Here is a 17,910-nt window from a genome sequence, read left to right on the forward strand (position 1 = left end):
GTCACAATTTCCATGTGTATACATATGCATATGTTTAAGACTAGCTGAAGGAATTGAGCAGTGCTCTGATTTTTTGTATCTTAAGAGCAACTTCCAAAGTTATTTCATGTGAAAAACGTCTGGCCTATTTACAGCTTCTTTATGGTGCTACATTTAACTCCTTCCCTGTCAGATCTGTCAGACCCTGGGGTTTTTCTGTTGCAATTCTAAAAGGGAAGGATGGCATGTGGGACAGCATCTCCAAAATCCAGGTACTGCAGCTTGTGGCTCGTGAGTCCTGCCAGATGAGAGAGGCCACAGGGCTCTGGGAGGGCTCCATTTCAGTAAAACCTTTAAAAGTAAAACATTGCTTTTCTGCTTTCTCAAACTGTTTTTCAGAATCCTGGTTTCATGCTGTCAGTGCAAGTCTGGCGTGGAAATCGGCATTATTAATAGCATGTTGGTGCAACAAAACCAAAAAAAGACTTTCTTAGCAACCCCTCTGGTAGCTGTGATGCTTTCTTCACTTTAAATAAAAAGCCTTTAACATGTACAGTTTAGTCTACCTGGGATGGAACCCTTACGGATAATGAGCTGCTTACTTTAGGGGAAGAACCTGGGATCTGAAACTCCTGTTTGTGTAAAAGTCAGTCATTGAATTTTCAGAGGTTTTGTCTGTTTTGGAGAAACCCCCCAGCAAATCCAGATTATTTTTTGATAACCTGCCAAGATGCTGCTGCTTCCAAGTCTCCAGTTCCTGTAACATGATTTGTATTAAAATCAGGGCAGTGTTCTTTAAGGTCATTTGAGGAAGGAGACCCTTGTACAAAATTTTGTATTTTTTTTTTTTCAGCTCTATCAACTACTACAAGAGATATTGCAAGTCTCCTGTCTGATATTAAAAAAAATAGCTGCTGTGTACAAATAACTGGCTAAATTTCTTGAATTTCTCCTACAGGTGGTTTGTGTTGGATCAATGGCAGAATTGGAGGAGCTGTCTGGAGTGAAAGTGACGGATCTGCATCGAGAAAGGTGTGTCACAGAGACTCTCCACTGGGTATTAGAAATAGATAGCCCAAGTTTTTTTATGTCTGCTTTTTTTTTGCCCAAACCCTGGGAAACAGATTTAGGGAATAAAAAAGTTGTAACGGGACTTATGATTAAAACATAGAAATTTTCTTTTTTTCTGTTGAAAAACACTTGTTGAACACTGTTAATACAAAAAATTACGGAGATTGTCAAAGGAAATGCTTTGCAGGACCTTTTTAAAGAGTCAATAAAATGAAAGGCACAACTGCTGCCATCCTAATATCCCAGCATGACATGAACTTCTCCTGACTTGGTTTTGTTGGGGGTTGCTGGGTGTTACAGATGGATAATGAGATTATTTGCTCTCGCAATTAAGGGGTGAATATTAAGAGAATCTTTATTGGTGTATAGTTATGTTATTGTAGTTTAGATGTTCTCTGTTCTCCCCATAGTTCCCTTTTCCCCCTCCTGTATTGCTGCCATCAGACAGCCTGGGTTGTCTGGGACAGGTAGAAAGAAGGCATGCGCATGTGTCCCTTGCATGGGGCACGTGGGAATGGAAAAGCTTGTGGTTGGGGAGGTGTGACCAGTAAAGTGTCAAGAAAGCAATAACCTCCAGCAATAAATGGCACAGAAGAGCTGACTGACAGACTTTGGGAGGGCCCAGGGTTGGCTGATGCAACCCCCAGGGGTATAAAAAGTGAAGCATCCATCTTGAAGATGATCCAGCCGCGTGGTAGGCAGCCACAAGGGCAGCTCCCAAGCCTGCTTTTCCTTACTTAGTCCCTTTGTTGTAGTTTTGTTAAGGTTGACTACACCTTACAGATTTTTCAAGCAGTGGTTTCTCCCCCCGGGGGTGTTTGTCGTGCAGCATTGACCAGCTGAGCATCCCGTCGCGCTGCGGGAAGGGCGCGCTGCGCCGCGTGCCCGAGGTGTTCGACTGCTGGTTCGAGAGCGGCAGCATGCCCTACGCCCAGGTGCACTACCCCTTCCAGAACAGGAGGGAGCTCGAGGACGCCTTCCCTGCCGACTTCATCGCCGAGGGCATCGACCAGACACGAGGATGGTAATTTCCTGCTCTTACTATGTCAGGTGGCTTGGTTTGAAAAGACAGGTGTCTGTTAAGGAAGGCAGGAGCCTCCCCTGAAATGGAACATGTGAACCCCCTTCCTCTGAATTATTACAATTTTTAAATTAAGGGGCTCTCAGGCAAAGATATGGGAATAGGGATAACAGTTCTTTATTAGGAAAATTAAAATAAAATGCAGTAATACAAAAAACCACTGCCAGAGTCAGAGCAGGAGCTGACGCCCTGTGGGTCAGGGTGGTGGCTCAGCCCTCCTGCAGTGCCAGCTGTGGTTCTGTTGGAGCAAGGATCCTGGGCAAGGCTGGAGTTTTCCTCTGAAGGTCCAGGGGTGCTGTAGATGGGCCTGGTCTTCCTGTGGGAATGCAGTGGAGAAGAAAGCTGCTGCTCTGGGAATGCGGTGGACAAAGGCTGATGTGGTGTCCCAAACTCTCAGATTCTGTCCAGGTAGGAATGCTTGGCTCCTCCCCAGGGTGGGGCATCTCCCAATGGGATGATGGAATTTTATCAGCCATGCAGGGACACTCACTGGCCATGAACAGAAGAGATCTCCTGGAGGGAGGATTGGTTGTGGAAGAGATAAGGAAAACTGCCCAATTAACAGAGGTAACTGCCCCACCTCTAACAGATGGTAATTGAATACACACCCAGCTAAACCTGAGACATCAGGTTATCGCCCTGTGTAGCACTTCAGTGCTTTACTATCTACTTTAATAATTAATACATTTATTTAACAGCATTTTATAATGCATTTGCTTTCACATCTTTAATGCTATACAGATAATTTGACTGTTTCTGTACAGGTAAGTGTAGAATTTGTTTTTAAACTAAAACACAAGGTAGTCTAAAGCTTGTTGACAAAAAAATTGTTGTAGAAATACAATATTAGCAAGAAAACTTCCCAGCTTTTATGGAAGACATGATTAGGTAATAGGGCACATGTTTGACCTGGTAAGTAAAAATTTCAGGAGCTGAATGATCACAGAACTTGAGTTATCTACTAGAGACACAGCTGCAGTTGAGTCAGTTGAAATAGAAGTCAATGTGTTGAGGATTTCAAGCCAATGTATATAGCCTGGTAATTTTTACCCCAAGACTAAACTTGAATTTTGGAGTTTTGGGTGAGTGCAGAAAAAAATTAAATCAAACCTTATGTTGTTAAGATTATATATTTTGCAAAAAAGTCAAAGTTTTTAGCTGTAAACAACATCTGCTTCTTTCACTCTAGATAAATCCTTTTCAATCATTGGTGAAAAATTCTGTCTGATTTTCTGTGGTTAATGTTCTCATACATACTTGTATGCCTACATGCAGCTTTAGTTCGAGCATTGCAAAGTGTTTAGTCCATGTCTGAAGTTTGAGGTTGACTGTGAAAATTGACAGATTAAGATGAATTTTTGTGTTTTCTGGATTAGTGAGTTTGACTGTGTCCAAGCAGAACTTTTCCATCCAGTAACTTGAGGTATTAGAGCTAAATAAATTCCTCTGGAATACAGTTGGCATTTCCCCTTGCCCGCTCCTCTACCCCCACAACAAATCAAAGCAACCAAAGCAGGCAGGATGCCTAATACAACTAGATTTCATGCTTGTGGGGAAATGTCTTCATTTTTCAGCCCCTTAATTGTGATGCAAAAAATTGTCTAATATCTCAGTATAACAGTCAAATACTGTTGGGTAGCAAAAGGAGAATGAAAAACTTAGTTTTTCTTCTTTATTCTTTTTATCTGGAAAAAATCAGAAAATAGTGCTTTTTTTTTTTTTTCTTTTTTAATGGAGTAACTCAGGATGAAGACATTTGGTGTGAGCCCTCAGACTTGTGTGCCATGGTCAGGGTGCAAGAGGAGGCTTTGCCTTTTCAGTCTGGGGAAAATTTCTTTTTGTTCTCAACATGAGTGTAAGAGTTCCTGGGACTCTTACCCACAGTGTTTCACCTGTTTGTGGTGGGAAATCAAAACACTGCCTCAATTCCTGCTGCTCCCACCTCTCCCAGGTTTTTAATGAGCTGGGGCTTTGCTACCAGCAAGTGTTGGGTGATTTGTAGTAGAGCACTTCTGATTTGTGAGGGACAAGAGGAATTAAGGTGTGAGGTCTGAGAACAAGGAGCAGGTGAGTTCTGAAGTGTTGGGAGCACAGGATGGGATTTGTATTTGGCACATCCTGTACAGAGTGTGAAGCTTGAGAATGGAGATTGGTTTTGTGTCAGGTCAGAGACTGCAGCTGCTGTGAAGTGAGGACAGGGAGGTGGGGAAGGGCTCAGGAGGTGCAGGTCTGGTGGCTTCTGGTTCACTCCACAGAAGAGGAGAAAAAATCATGGGAGACAAGGGGAAAATTAATGTGACAAAGGTGATTGTCCAGGAAAAGTGATATTTTTGATGACTTTCTGCATGGATAGAGATACAGCTGAATTATATTTGTTAAAGCTACAGGACAAAATCTTAGAGTGGCTGGGTTGCAAGACTGGCAGTTCAGGCAGAGTGGTAGGAAAGGTTCTGCCTCCGTATAGGGAAATGCAGCAAGATTTGTGCTCGTGGTCAGAATGTGGTGGCCCACAGGGAATGCACAGCTGGAGGGTTTGGTGTGAACCACAGGATCAGGAATTTAGCCACAGCTGTTCAAGAAAAAAAGGAGAAAAGATTCCTGCCCTGTTTTCTCCTGGTGGAAAGTAGAGCAAAGGAGTGAATTTCTGTCCCTGTTATGGCTGTTTCACTGTTGGCTGAGTGACAGCTATTTATCTGCAAGGACATACCTAGGAACAGTCTGAGATTTGGTGAATGGAAGGGGAAGCAGCAGAGAAATTGAGGAAGTTTTCAGGAAACAAATGTGTCTGGGGACAACGTATTTCAAAAATAAGTTGCAGAAAGACACTGCTTTAAAATATTCAGAGTGAATGAGGTGAATTCTAAAAGCACAACCTGAGGAAGAATCAGAAGAGTTCCATCAGAATATGTGGATCACAGGTTTTCAGAGACAGTCTTGTAGCTGTCATCAGCTAAGCCACCTCATGGTGAGACTCTTTGGGTTTGACAACTTGAACATAAAATTTGTGATGTATCCTTGGATGCATTTTTTCAGTGCCCACAGTCTGCCTGTGCAACTTTGCTAATACAAGGAATTAGGAATTCCTAAAGAACATTGAAATCTCTCCTAGCTGGTTCTGCTTTATGCTTTTTACCTGCAAATTCAGGTGCTCTAATAGGAGAATTTATGACCAGTTTGCAGAAAGTGGTGTGAGTTTGTCAATGAGGGACTTTTTAGTAAGTACAGAGGAAAAACTGCTGTGTTTGTAATGAACTTTCAGCTCTGTAGGCTTGAGGTGTCAGTCACCTGAGTAAATAGTTAGATATTTGTATTTAGGGGTTTTCTTAAGAAAGTTAAAAATCAAGATGTTTGGGATTTTGAATACAAATGTTTGTGTGCAGGTGGAGGAGTATTGGTTAAAATTAATGAAATTAAACTGAGTTTAATAAAGAGAATTTGCATCCTGCAGTGTGAATTGAGGTGATTTTGAGAGTTAGGGGCCTGTCTGAGATAGGCATCAGAGTTTTCATGGAAGTCACTTAATAAATGCACACAGCAACCTCTGCAGAGGACCCTCAAGTGTCAGAATAATGCTTTTGCAATTATAGGCTGCTTTTTGATAAAAAGAACTTTGGAACATGCAGATGGATTTTTTCTCCCCTAAATCTTCATGCAAATACATAGTTCTGAGACATCAACTTTGTAACATGCAGATGGATTTTTTTCTCCCCCATGAAGTGTTTCTCCCCTAAATCTTCATGCAAATACATAGTTCTGAGACATAACCTCCTGTGCCTTATTACAGCTTTTTTATAATCACCTTCTCTTTGAAGGTTGCTAAGCAGTTGTCAGTGTGATGCCTGTTTTGAACCAGGAAAGCTGTGGCCCACCCTCCAGTTACTTTCTTAAAAGTAATTGCCAACAGTGCAGTTCCAGCAGCTCACACAGCCCTCCTTTGGTGAAGGCTCTGGCTCCTGAGTGTGAAATTATCACATCATCCTGCACTTCCACTTAATTTCCCTGATATAATCATATATCAGCCTGTGAACAACAGGTGCCTGTGCTTGCTCCAGCACTGATTTCCAGAGTGTCCAAGTTTACAGAGTGATTGTAAACATATCAAATAGAATGGGGAGGAACCACTACTGCCCTTTATTGGGGGAACCTTCTCTTATTTCCTGATGGTGGCTGATTTAAGCAGGCAATCACAATCTCCTTCCAGTCAATCCTTTGGCATGGAAGGAGGCTTCTCCCATTTTTGCTAACTTGCTTTTATACTTTTCTACTGTGTTCCATTGTCTGGCAGGCTGAAGAACACACAATGAACACACAAACACACAAAAGTGTGCTGGTCACGATCAGATGCTCTGTTCAGTCCTGACTGGTCACAGGTTTGCAGTGGGCAAATAGGAAACTTTTTCAGGGGCAGAATTCCCTTTTTTCTGCTAAAGAGTGAAAATGCTGCAGTTTTCTTCCTCATGATCTTCGTAATGGTTCCTATTAGAATTTTTCTGCCTTCCTGGAGCAGTAGATCCCAGCAAACAGCATGATGTGCTTCAAATAGGAAGATCTACTTTCCATAAGCTACTCTTCTGACTCTGCCACATAAATGTTCCCCAGACTTAAATTTTATCTTTGCCAGTGGAAAGCAGCATAATGAAGCATTTATTTTGTGATGAAGACATGCAGGCTTTAGCTTGGTGTATTTATAAAGTCACATTTGTGTTGTCTCTTGTTTCAGGTTCTACACTTTGCTGGTGCTGTCCACTGCTCTTTTTGGGAGGCCTCCTTTCAAGAATGTCATTGTGAACGGCCTTGTCCTTGCCAGGTTGGTGTCAATCAGCTCCTTCCTGCGCAGGTTTTTAGTCAAAGAATGTTTCAGATAAGACCTGCAAATTGTGAATGGAATGTGAAATGGACTTGGGAGCTGTTAAGACTTGCCAGGGTGATATCTGTGCTGCAGGAGATAAGAGGCATCTGAGAGTGAGAGGCTCACACATCCCAGCATCTGCTGCACTGGGTTCTTTCCAGCAGGGCTAGTCCTGCCTGGAGAGACAAAATGAATAACAAGAATAGGAAAGAAATTGCACCTGTTGGGCAAAGTAAAGGGGATGATAAATGTAGTTTTAGATGTAATTTAAAGTTAATTATATTTGTTTCCTTTTATTTTTGAATGAAAATTAAAAAAAAAATCAGTGGGCTGGAGGGATTGATCCAAAACAAATGCATCTTTCCTCAGCTTGGGTAGGAAGGACAGATTTCCTGCCTAGATTTGTAACTTAGAGCCTCCTGGGCTGGGTTTTGGTTTTTTCAGTTGTTTTTGTAGGTTCAGCGGTCCTACAGAAACGATGTGCTCATATATAGATACATATAATTATGTCTGTGCCACCAGGAGCATACCAGGACAGAAAAACTGAGCTTGATTTGAAGGGCCTTTCTTCTTTATCCATTAAAATAAGTGTTAAAAGCTGAGAATTGATGCCTACATTCTGCTATTTTCTAGTGATGGCCAAAAAATGAGCAAAAGGAAGAAGAATTATCCCGATCCGATGCACATTGTGAACAGTTACGGAGCTGATGCACTCAGGTGGGGTTTCTCTCATGGGTGTTCTGTGGGATGTGTTGGCTCCCTGCTCGTGGCAGATCCACACCAAGAGGCTGCTTGGGGGAGTTTGGCAATTAGCAGCAGGAGGAGAGTTAATTTTAGAAGCTTCTAGACCACTGTGACAGAAGTAGCTGCGAGAGTGGATGACTCCAAAGAACTGGCAATGGATGCAGTGCATGTCTCCCTCCCTAAAGCCCAGGGGATCTACTTCTTCCAGCACTGATGATCTGAGCTGAGCCAGTGAAAATGGGAATAAAATAATTAATAACAACTCTACAAGGTCACTGTTAAATCACTGGCTTAAAGGAGGGTCTCTGCATAATGCACAAAACATTTATATCCTGTTTGCACTCTACATTTTCTAGAGAGAAAGTGCTTTGTGTTTGTGGATGTAAGTACATCATTTGCACCTAATAGTAGTGGCACCACAAGAGCAGAAGGGGAGCAACCTAATGTGTGTAGATAAATTGTCCTGCTCAAACAGAGATTAAGCCCAGTTCAACTGGTTCATTAAAATTACAGGAACACGTGAAGTAATTACACAGTCACTTGGTACTCTGACTTGGTGCACTGACTGCATGCATCAGGTGGTACCTTGAGGTAAAGGTACATAAAAGACATTTTAATAACTGCAGGAATGCACTACTTGGACATTTCTCTAGAGTCCTGTAATTCTTGTGTATATAAGAAACCCTTCAACTCATGTTGTGTGTTACAGCTACACAGAACTGATGTGCTGAATGGAAGCTGAGTGTTTGTTTGGGGAAGATGGTTGTTGCTTCTAGATAATTTAACAGAATCAATGTGAAGTTCTAATTGTTTCAAGCTGTAGCATTTAAAAGACTTAGTACATGTTTACAATGGAGAGTTGCTCTTTACAAATAAACAAGGTGTGGTAGCAGGGTAGCACTGAGCTGGTAGCTGCAAAAATAAGAGTGAGAAGGGTTGGAGTTACTCATACTGGAGATTTTTAAATCACAGGTGATGTTTCTGTTGAAAAAAAAAACCCAACCTTGCCTTTTTTATAAACAAACCAAAAAAATATCAAACACCAGAAGTTACACTTCCATTATTCATGGTTTGTTTTTTTTTTTGAAATTTCTAAGAAGCTAATTCATTTTTCTGCCAGTGTACTCATTCTTTAATGTCACATTTATTTATACCTACACCCACACAGAGAGTAAAAAAGCATTGCAGCCTGGGCTCATTTCTGGAAGGAGCTCTGCAATTCAGTTCTCTGCCTTTTCTGAGGTGCTTGATGTTCTCTGTTTATAGCAAAAGCTACAACTGAGGTTTTTTCCTTGGCACTGTTTCCCTGCAGAGTTACTTTAGCTTTTGCAGTACACAAATATATATGTATATTCTAACTCCAGCTTTGAAGTATTCTCAGCAGTAGCTTAATAAATAGATCAGTGGAAAATATATATATATATAAGTTGGTGAAATGAATATGGAATTGAGCAGAAAGGGCAAACAGCAGAAATAACACCACAGTAAATTTAACAACCCAACTTGAGGCTTCATGAAATTTGAATCCTGAGTGAAATCTGTTACAAGGGCCAAAACAGTTACATTTCAGTATTGCTGAGACCTGGGCTGGTGACCTGTCCAAGCTGAACTATGTCAGAAAGAATTTGCTGGGATTTCCAGCCTTTGCTTTCCTCTGTCCTGGGGTGAGGATTGCTGTTAGAAGGGAGAAGTTGCATCCTCCTCTCAACCTGGTCTTCAAATGCAGGAGAAATAGTGCAACAAGCTGCTGGTTTAGAGGGATGAAGAGGAGATAATTCACTGTTTCTCGTGCATTGTCAGCAAACTCCGTAACGCTGGCTTGATCTGAGGAAGGTTTTCTTTTCTGCCCAGTGGGTAACTGAATGGCTGTAACTAAACTGATGGAACTCTGGTTTTCTTGTGGGCCTTATTTTTCTGTCCATACAATAAATGTGTCTTTGAATTGGAGTATTTGAGGGAATTGCTCTTCTTCTAACATTTACATATTATAAGACAGAGTAGGGCTGCTTTATTAAAACAAACAAAACCCTCCCAAAAAACAATAATACAACACCACCAAACTATGGCACATAAATAATTGTGGTAGAAGGAAGGTGTGGTTTAAGGATTGACCTAAATTCTAGTTTCATTTAAGGACTTACTAGTTCATTGCCATTAATTGTTCTGTGCAAGTTTGTAATTTGAATTCGGGTATGAATTCACTTGGGTGATCTTTGAGGTCCATTCCCGCCCAAGCCATTTTATGAATCTGTGTTTAAAATTTGTGGTTAGGGTTAGTTTGTTGGTTGGTTGGTTGGTTTTTTTTGTTTTGTTTTGTTTTTTTCTTCTTTTTTTCTTTTTTTTTTTTTTTTTTTTTTTTTTTTTGGTGTTTTTTTTTTAATCCAGTACTGAAAAAGCCAATTTCTGTCCTGCATTACTGTCTGTTTATTCTGGCAGCTCTATTTTTATCTATTAGTTTTAATGTAAGAAGCCCTCTCTCCTGAGGAATTTATGGTCTGGTATTCTTGAATGTGCTGTGTCAAATATCATTAAGATTTTAAAGCCTCTTAAAGGAAGTGCCTGTAAAGTTATATTAGTTGAGAATCACGATTTTAAAAGTTTAAAAATGTGAGAAAATTGGTTGATAAATTTGGATTGAAAAATGTCATAATCGTTAAAATGAAAAAATGTTTGGTTTGGTTTTCATATTTGGAAAATTAAATGAAGTGTATCTAAATCAAGTTTGTATTCAAGTGTTTTTGACACCTGAGTAAGGCCTGGTTTCTCTTTGAGTTAACTTGATAGATTCCAGTTTATTTCGAAGACAGAATGTTTATTTGGGGAAGAAGGTGGGATTTTTTTTTTTAACCCAGAGATAGCAAAGAAGCTGAGGAACATTGCTGTCCCTTGTATAAGTCGTTGGTGTCACCTGGATCCTCTGCTTTGGTCCTTCAGAGCTGCCTCTGGATGCAATACAATTTGTATTGTAGGAGGTACATCCTTTGTTCCCTTCTGGGGCTGTCTTTCTTGAAAATGCTGATTTCTGCTCTTTCCCTTGGATTTGCCTGGTTTGTTTTGCTCCTTAGTTCTGCCAAGACTTTTTATAATTGAGGAGATGAACAAGATTGAATAGAAAGATATTGGGTAGTGGTTAAGGAATTCAAAATATTACCAAAACAACAGGTACAATCCTAAAGATGAACCAAGCAACCTCTGCTTGTTTTACACCATGATGGCATCTGAGCATGTGTTAGCGCAGAGAGTGAAAAAGAAAATTTCAATCCAAATTCTTTGTGCAGCATCTTAGAAAAACTCCTGGAGCAGTTGCTAGTGAATGGTTTTATGTTCAGTTTGTTACATGCCTACAGTACAGTCATCTTTGGAGTTTTTTGTGTGAAACCCTATCAGTATGTGCAGTTTTAAGCTTTGAAGTATTGTGCTCTTATTTTGCAGGTTGTACCTGATCAATTCTCCCGTGGTAAGAGCAGAAAACCTGAGGTTTAAGGAGGAGGGGGTGAGGGATATCCTGAAGGATGTGTTCCTGCCCTGGTACAACGCCTATCGCTTCCTGGTGCAGAACGTTCAGATCCTGCAGCACAAGGTACAGCTCTGGGGGCTCAGGGCAGGGGACTGTGCTCCTTCAGGGTTCAAGGGAATCACCTTGTAGGGAATTTCAGTTTGGAAGGGAGGGCTGGACTCTGGAGGTCATCTGGGCTTTACTCCTTGGTCTAAGTTAGATCAGGCTGTATATTATACTTGCTCTTAATTTATTTGCTGTTTGTACTATGCTTTGTAAAGTTGTAATCACCTGCATCTTTCTCTTCTTGACCAAAATCAAATAGAAAGGGGGAGAGGAAGGTGAGGGACTGCCAAGAGATGACAGCTCTCATTTCTCAGATTAGAGTGCAGTTGAGTCCCTTTTATTTCACATCTGTGGGATGCTGCTGCTGCATTCAGACTTGTGAAATTGGAGTTCCAGACCTGGTGTTTGTGGGGTCAGGACACACTGAGCAATTACCTGCTGCTCCTCTGGGAACACCAGTTAAAGCCATGTGTACTGGAGGGGATCCTTCTGAGATGTCCCTGCTGAACCTGGCTGGGTTTTCCTGCTGGTGTTTCCAGAGCAGCTGGAGGCAGCAGTTCCCACTGATCCTGACTTAATGCTGCTGCTTCTTCCTTGCTGTTTCTCTGTGTGGTGTGGCCAGCACAGCCCCTCTCCAGGAGGATCTGTCACTTGGGCTGCAAGTTCCTCTGCACCGAGAGCAGTGCTCAGCACCACACACACTGAGCAGAACTGCAAATCAGTCAGCAGAGTTATTTGCAGTAGTGGCTGCTGTGACAGTTTCTCGAGCTAACGCATTTACAGGAACTTTAATTATGAATCTGCATTAAAATGCTTAACTTGGGAATACTCAGTCCTGAATACATTAGCCACAGCAAGGAGATTGTCTTCTGTAACATGACAGTAATTTTAAAAAAAGTTATATTTAAATGCAACTTAGAAAAAAGATTCAGAAATGGAATGGGAAGAAAGGCAAGTCACAAAAGCAATAATGCTTTAGACTTGTAGATTACATTTGAAGTCTGCTAAAAATTCTAGATGAGTGACAGCAGTTTCTACACTTTCAGTGTGAAAGCAAGATTAAAATTTCTTTCTTATAGTAATTTTTCATTAAAATTGAATATCTGATGTGTATTTTGTATAATTTTTATTGAAACCAATTTTAATCTTTCAGCTGAAATTAATGACAGCAGGTTTAGTGCAGACTTTTATGAGAGTGGGAGCTGAATGAAAAGTCCAAACCTTGTGCTACAAGTGCAGTTGCAGTGGCAGCCTGGTCACTGTAGAGAGCTGTCATTTGAATCAATAAAGGCAGCTGAATTCAGAAATCAGTAAACAGCTGACTTAAACAATTGAGTTTATCTGTTTTAGCAACCTCTTTGGGAAAGAAAGTTTGCTAACTCCAGATCCTAATATCCAGCAAGTCTTATTTTTAGGATCCCTAGACAGCATTCATCAGACAAACTTAGGTGTTACCCCCAAAACACACTTGTTTATCCTGGGTGACCTCTGAATTGTCTAAAGTGAACTTTTTAGCTTTTTGCTGTGATCCCATTAAATCTTGCAGTGTCAGCTCAATTGGGGATGGAAGACCCCAGTGGAAAATCCAGGTGCTTGAGGAGACAGGTTTGGTAATTCAGTAGATGGATTTTTTCTTTCTAAATAGCGAAATCCTTCCTGTGCACCATATTAGGCAAAAGAATGTGCTATTGGATGTGATAAAACTTAAATTAGATTTCATGCACAGGTTTAAGCAACTTCTTCATTGTGTTCTGCTTCCTGAAAGAGTACAAGTAAAATCCCAGTGTCCTGGATCAGGTATAATAATGATTTAATGCTTATTGTAATTCTCCCTTTAATTGTAGTTGGTTAATGACTGTTGACCTCACACTGGGATTGTTCCTCTTCTGCATTTCTTTCCTATGAATCTTCTTCTTTGTACTGTGAAAGTGGATCTGTGGTGTCTGGGTTTAATAATCCAAGCAGATTTTTTCATCTGGACTCTTAGAAAAGAGAAAGTCTAAAGGCTTTTAAAACCAGCTATTAAATACTGTTAGTAAATTTTTAAAAAACCCCAAAACCTGTTTCCAGCCTGTTGTAAGAATGTGGGAAAGACTCAGACATGGTCTTGCTTGCAAGGCCCTGCAGAACCAGCAAAGTGTTGCCATTTCTCAGATGGCTGCAAACATCAGTGCTCTGGAAAGCAGCAGAAATGCACTGTGTGCATGTTGGATGCTAAAAATTCCACCTGCTTTTTCAGGTTGCTTCATTCATCTGTGTTTCAATGTGTTGAGATTGTCCCACGTTCTTAAAGTAATGGTCTTGTTTCTAGGCCTGCTCTTCAAATAGAATCCATCTGCACAGTGAATTCCTTAGAAATGCCTCAGACCCTCCTGGATGAAGGAGCTGTGTAAATTCCAGGATCCTAGCCTGTGTCTGGAGGCTGGGGAAGGGATTGGTGCTGCTTTTTATCTGCTTTAACAGGCCTAAGTCACCAGCCTCCTTTGCAGTTAAAGGTGGTGGAGAGGCAGCAGTGAGACAGGTTTTCCACAGCTCCTGCTCTTACATACCTGTGTCTGGAATTTAATGTTTGCTGCTGGGAAACCAGTACAACTCAGGGAAGATGCCAAAATAGTGGTAGCTGACAGGTAATTGGATGCAGAGGTTTGATTATATACCCTGATGACTTGGAAATCTGCTTTGTGTTTTGATGATAGGATGAGGGAAGAGAATTCCTTTACAATGAGAACACAGTTAAGGAGAGCAATAACATCATGGATAAATGGATTCTTTCTTTCACCCAGTCCCTCATCCAGTTCTTCAAAGCTGAAATGGCAGGTATGCATTTTTGCTCAGGGGGTCTGGGGGTGTTTCATGTTTGATTGCAGAACTTGCCTTTCCATACAAAGATTCCCAAATTCTGTGAGAGACTTTGATAAAAGGAAGGAAATCTTTAACCAGCTACCATAATCCATGGAATGCTTCTTTCATGGGTGTTAAGTCAGATTTTGCTATGCTTGTTCATGAGATTTCAAAAAGTGATGAGGCTTTTTTTGTCAGAGCTAATCCTGTGAGCTCAGTGATGGAGCTTGTTGCTGTAACAACGTCTGCAGTGCTTGGAACAATTAATAATATTATAATAGTCACTGAAAGACAGCAGTGAAAAGGAAGCCAAATAGAATTTGGAGAAGCTGTATAAAAAAGGGATAAAATGGGCAGTGCTCAAGTCAGCTAAATAAAATAATTTTGGTGGATACATGAGCACTGGCAATAAATTTTTCCCTGGTACAGTTCCATGGAGAGGGATTTTTTGGAATCATGCTGTGGGAGTGTGTGCAGCAGAGTGGATGGTATTAGGATAGCTGTAAGAAGATACTGTCCAGGTTTTTCTCCTGCATGATGTCTTTTTCATCATCCCATACCTCTTGATACTTGGATTACATTGGGACACTTAATTGCAAAGAAGAGATGCTGCAAGAACCCCCTGAAGTAGTTGATAAACTTGCAGCTGGGATTTGAAGAGGCTTTGGTGCATTTGAGGGCACTGGAAGCCCAGATATTGGAAAGAAGGTGGCTTTGTCCATTGTCATTCCTGTTCATGAATAAACAAATAACCCCCCTCCATGCCTGTGATCTTAAGTTGCCCCCAGAAGAATTTTCAGCAGCCTTGGGCTTGGGAAGGAAGGTGTTAAGTGGGATAACAGGTAGTGAGTTCAGCAGGACACAGGACAGTCCTGCACTGCACTCATCTCTTGCTTTCCCCCCCGACTGGTGTGATGGTCACTCTCACCAAGAGCGGGGAGTTTATCTGGCTGTGACAGGTGAACCAGGTCACTTGGCACCAGCAGAATTCACTGAGCTCATCTAAGAACATTTCATTTAAAGGAAGAAGGAATCCTCAAGCTACCCAACCTAGCAATATGATAAAAGCTGGCTCTCATTGGTGAAAATGTGGCTTCTTCCTGCAAGTTGTTGTCCTTGAAATTTGATGGTGGTTTGTGTTGAGTTTCATGTGTTGCCAAGCAGAAATAAGCAGAGCCTATGTTTATGTGCTGCTTGTGAAGAGGAAAATACTCTGAAGGACAGCAGAAAATTCATTTGTGAGTTTGTGAACCTGGGATCTTGGATTAGTGCATGATTTAAACAGAAATATTTCTAGGAAGGTGAATATGGGGGTAGAAACTTGAATTACTTTGCTCTGGACTTCTGAGAGAAAGATGAAGCTGATGTGTCAGTGACCACCTTTATAAACTGAGAAGATCCTTCCAAGCAGGAGAAGAGAGTTCCTGTTGACAAATGACAATGCAAAGACTTCCAAGGCAGTAGTGTTGGTAGGAAATACTGTTGTCCCGTGTTAGATGAAGATAACATCATGCGCTCATCAAATGAGTGGCAGTCTCATGTGGAAGGGATTAATAAACAGAATTTTTCAGTTTATTTTTCTGCATAAACTCTGGATTCAGTCAGGCAGATCTTAATGAGATGAAGTGAATTTGTGTACTGTGACATGATACTCTAATCTCTTTTACAAACCTATTTTGGGATTTTTTTTTTTAAATATTTTCTACTTTGTATCACTTCAAGTAGGAAAAACGTTAGGAAGGGACAAGGGAAGATTATAATGGTGCCTGATGCTGTCAAATACTCGATAAAGGAGATAAATAAAAATATAAATTCCTGCAGCTGGAGTTCATGGGGTGTAAGAACACACAGGTTTGAAACTGGCAGTGCTGAGGAGACCCCAGTGACCAGGGAAATGCTGCAGCTGGCTCTGCTTCTTCCATTTCATCCAGTGTCTTTTAGTGGAGCTGAATTTTACACCCAGCTCCCGCCTCTGGAAAAATGTTTCCATTAAGCCCAAGTTATGGTAATTCTGCCCCGGTTTCTGCTGGCGCTTGGAGAGGTGGCAGTGTCAGCCCAGGTGGGGTCACTGTGGGATTGACCTCACCTGCATGGGCTAAGGGGCAGGGAAGGGGCTCAGCCTCTGCTCCCTCCAACTCTGGGGTGCTTGAGAGAGCCTGGAAAAACTCCAGAGAAGAGGAAGAGCTCTCTGCTGGTCCTGCATGGGAAGAGTTTTGCCTTCCAGGAGTGGGTGCATCTGGAGAAGAGAAAACCCAGCCCCATTCCCAATATTCCTGGAAAATGGCACAAGTTACATTGTGTAGAAACCTGATGTGTTTCAGGGGTGTTAAAATTCTGTGTTAAAAATCAATAAGCCTTATTAGGCTTTAATTTTCTATTAAAGTTCCCAATACAAGCACTTATTTTAGTAAAACATCTTTTCTCCTAATGACTGAAATGAAGTGTGTAGTGTCTCCATGTGCATCCATGGCTTTTTCCTGAGTCACAAAAAAGCAGATTTCACAATTTGGTCACAGCTGTTGAGAACAGAAATGCATTTTTCCAGGCTAATACTGTATTTGTTGTTAAAGATACACTGTCCCTGAAGGGTGGGATTTTTGATTATTTAAAATTTTGTTTACAAGAGGTCTCCTAACTAAATAATGCATAGCTAGAGGAAAGGTTAGGACTTTTTAGAAATACAAATTCCCCTATAAATAATGTCTTCCCCACCATGGTGTGAATCTTCTGGGCATTTCCTTTTTAGGTTTAAATCCCCGTTCTTTGCCTTTAAAAACACTTCTGCTCTACAAAAAAACAGTGAAAAGTATGGTGGAGCTTTTAAAGCCAAGATCCATTTTACTCAGTAGCTGCTTGATTAATGAAACTGCTTCAGAATGGAGCTCAAGAAGGTCTTGGCTTTTAGGGAAGTTAAATACAAGTTTTTGCTTAGCAAATTGAGTCCTGTGTAAGGTCTGTCCCCCTTATCCCCCAGTTTTCTCAGGAACAGCTAAAATTTGTTTCCCTGTTGCATAGTGATGTTGGGAATGACCTTGGTGCTGGCAGCTTTCCATGATTTCACTTACACAGAACTTGAAAATACAGCTCTGTTTATCTCTTAACTCATCAGCCTTGCTGCTACTTCGCATTTTAGCTTACCCTGTTACTTAGAAAAATAGTGAAAAACTGTAATTAATTCAGGGAGACTTGGTTGAAGTAGGTGTCTCATTGTAAATCTGCTGAGCAAAAGGAGGAAGCGTTGGCAGTAATTAAGAAAATTTCATTTTCTGGTTCTGCAGTAATTTCTGTTCAAGTTGCAGTGCCTTGGCTGTGTTTGCAGCATGTGCAAATGGAGGATTTGCCCAATCCCCTGCCATTAATAGTCTCTTATCCACTATCCTCTTTACCAGTCAGATAAAAGCATAAGGCTCCCATAATGTCTGTTTGTGTGGGATTAGGGAAGCAGTTTGGGAGGGGGAATGTGTTTGTTTCGAGCATGAGAGCGAGGCTATGCATATTCAAAATACAGCTGTAAAATGATCAATATTTGGTCACTTTTTGAAGCTTTCTGCTGTGTTTTAACACTAGGGCTGTAAAGGATGATGTGGTTTCTAAGTGAGGAGCTTGCAGAGGGCAGATTTGACCTGCAGGACCCATTTTCCCTTGCAGCTTACAGGCTGTACACGGTGGTGCCCCGGCTGGTGAAGTTTGTGGATGTTCTGACCAACTGGTACGTCAGAATGAACCGCAGGAGGCTCAAGGTAGGGATCAGCTGCTGCACTCCTGCCCTGGCAACAGAGTCCT

The 17,910-nt window shown here is 41.2% G+C and overlaps 1 protein-coding gene across 1 annotated transcript in view; it reads left to right on the plus strand.

Annotated features, from left to right (window-relative positions):
* IARS1 (isoleucyl-tRNA synthetase 1) overlaps positions 1–17,910 on the plus strand; it is an 84,680-nt gene that overhangs the window by 46,351 nt on the left and 20,419 nt on the right. The window contains exons 14-20 of the mRNA XM_041490009.1: positions 938–1,011; positions 1,880–2,074; positions 6,852–6,938; positions 7,614–7,697; positions 11,157–11,304; positions 13,983–14,103; positions 17,776–17,867. Coding sequence (XP_041345943.1) covers positions 938–1,011; positions 1,880–2,074; positions 6,852–6,938; positions 7,614–7,697; positions 11,157–11,304; positions 13,983–14,103; positions 17,776–17,867 — 801 coding nt within the window. The remainder of the gene's footprint in view (positions 1–937; positions 1,012–1,879; positions 2,075–6,851; positions 6,939–7,613; positions 7,698–11,156; positions 11,305–13,982; positions 14,104–17,775; positions 17,868–17,910) is intronic.

This window comes from Pyrgilauda ruficollis, unplaced genomic scaffold (assembly GCF_017590135.1).
Source record: "Pyrgilauda ruficollis isolate IOZ18807 unplaced genomic scaffold, ASM1759013v1 scaffold97, whole genome shotgun sequence".
Taxonomy (NCBI): Eukaryota; Metazoa; Chordata; class Aves; order Passeriformes; family Passeridae; genus Pyrgilauda; species Pyrgilauda ruficollis.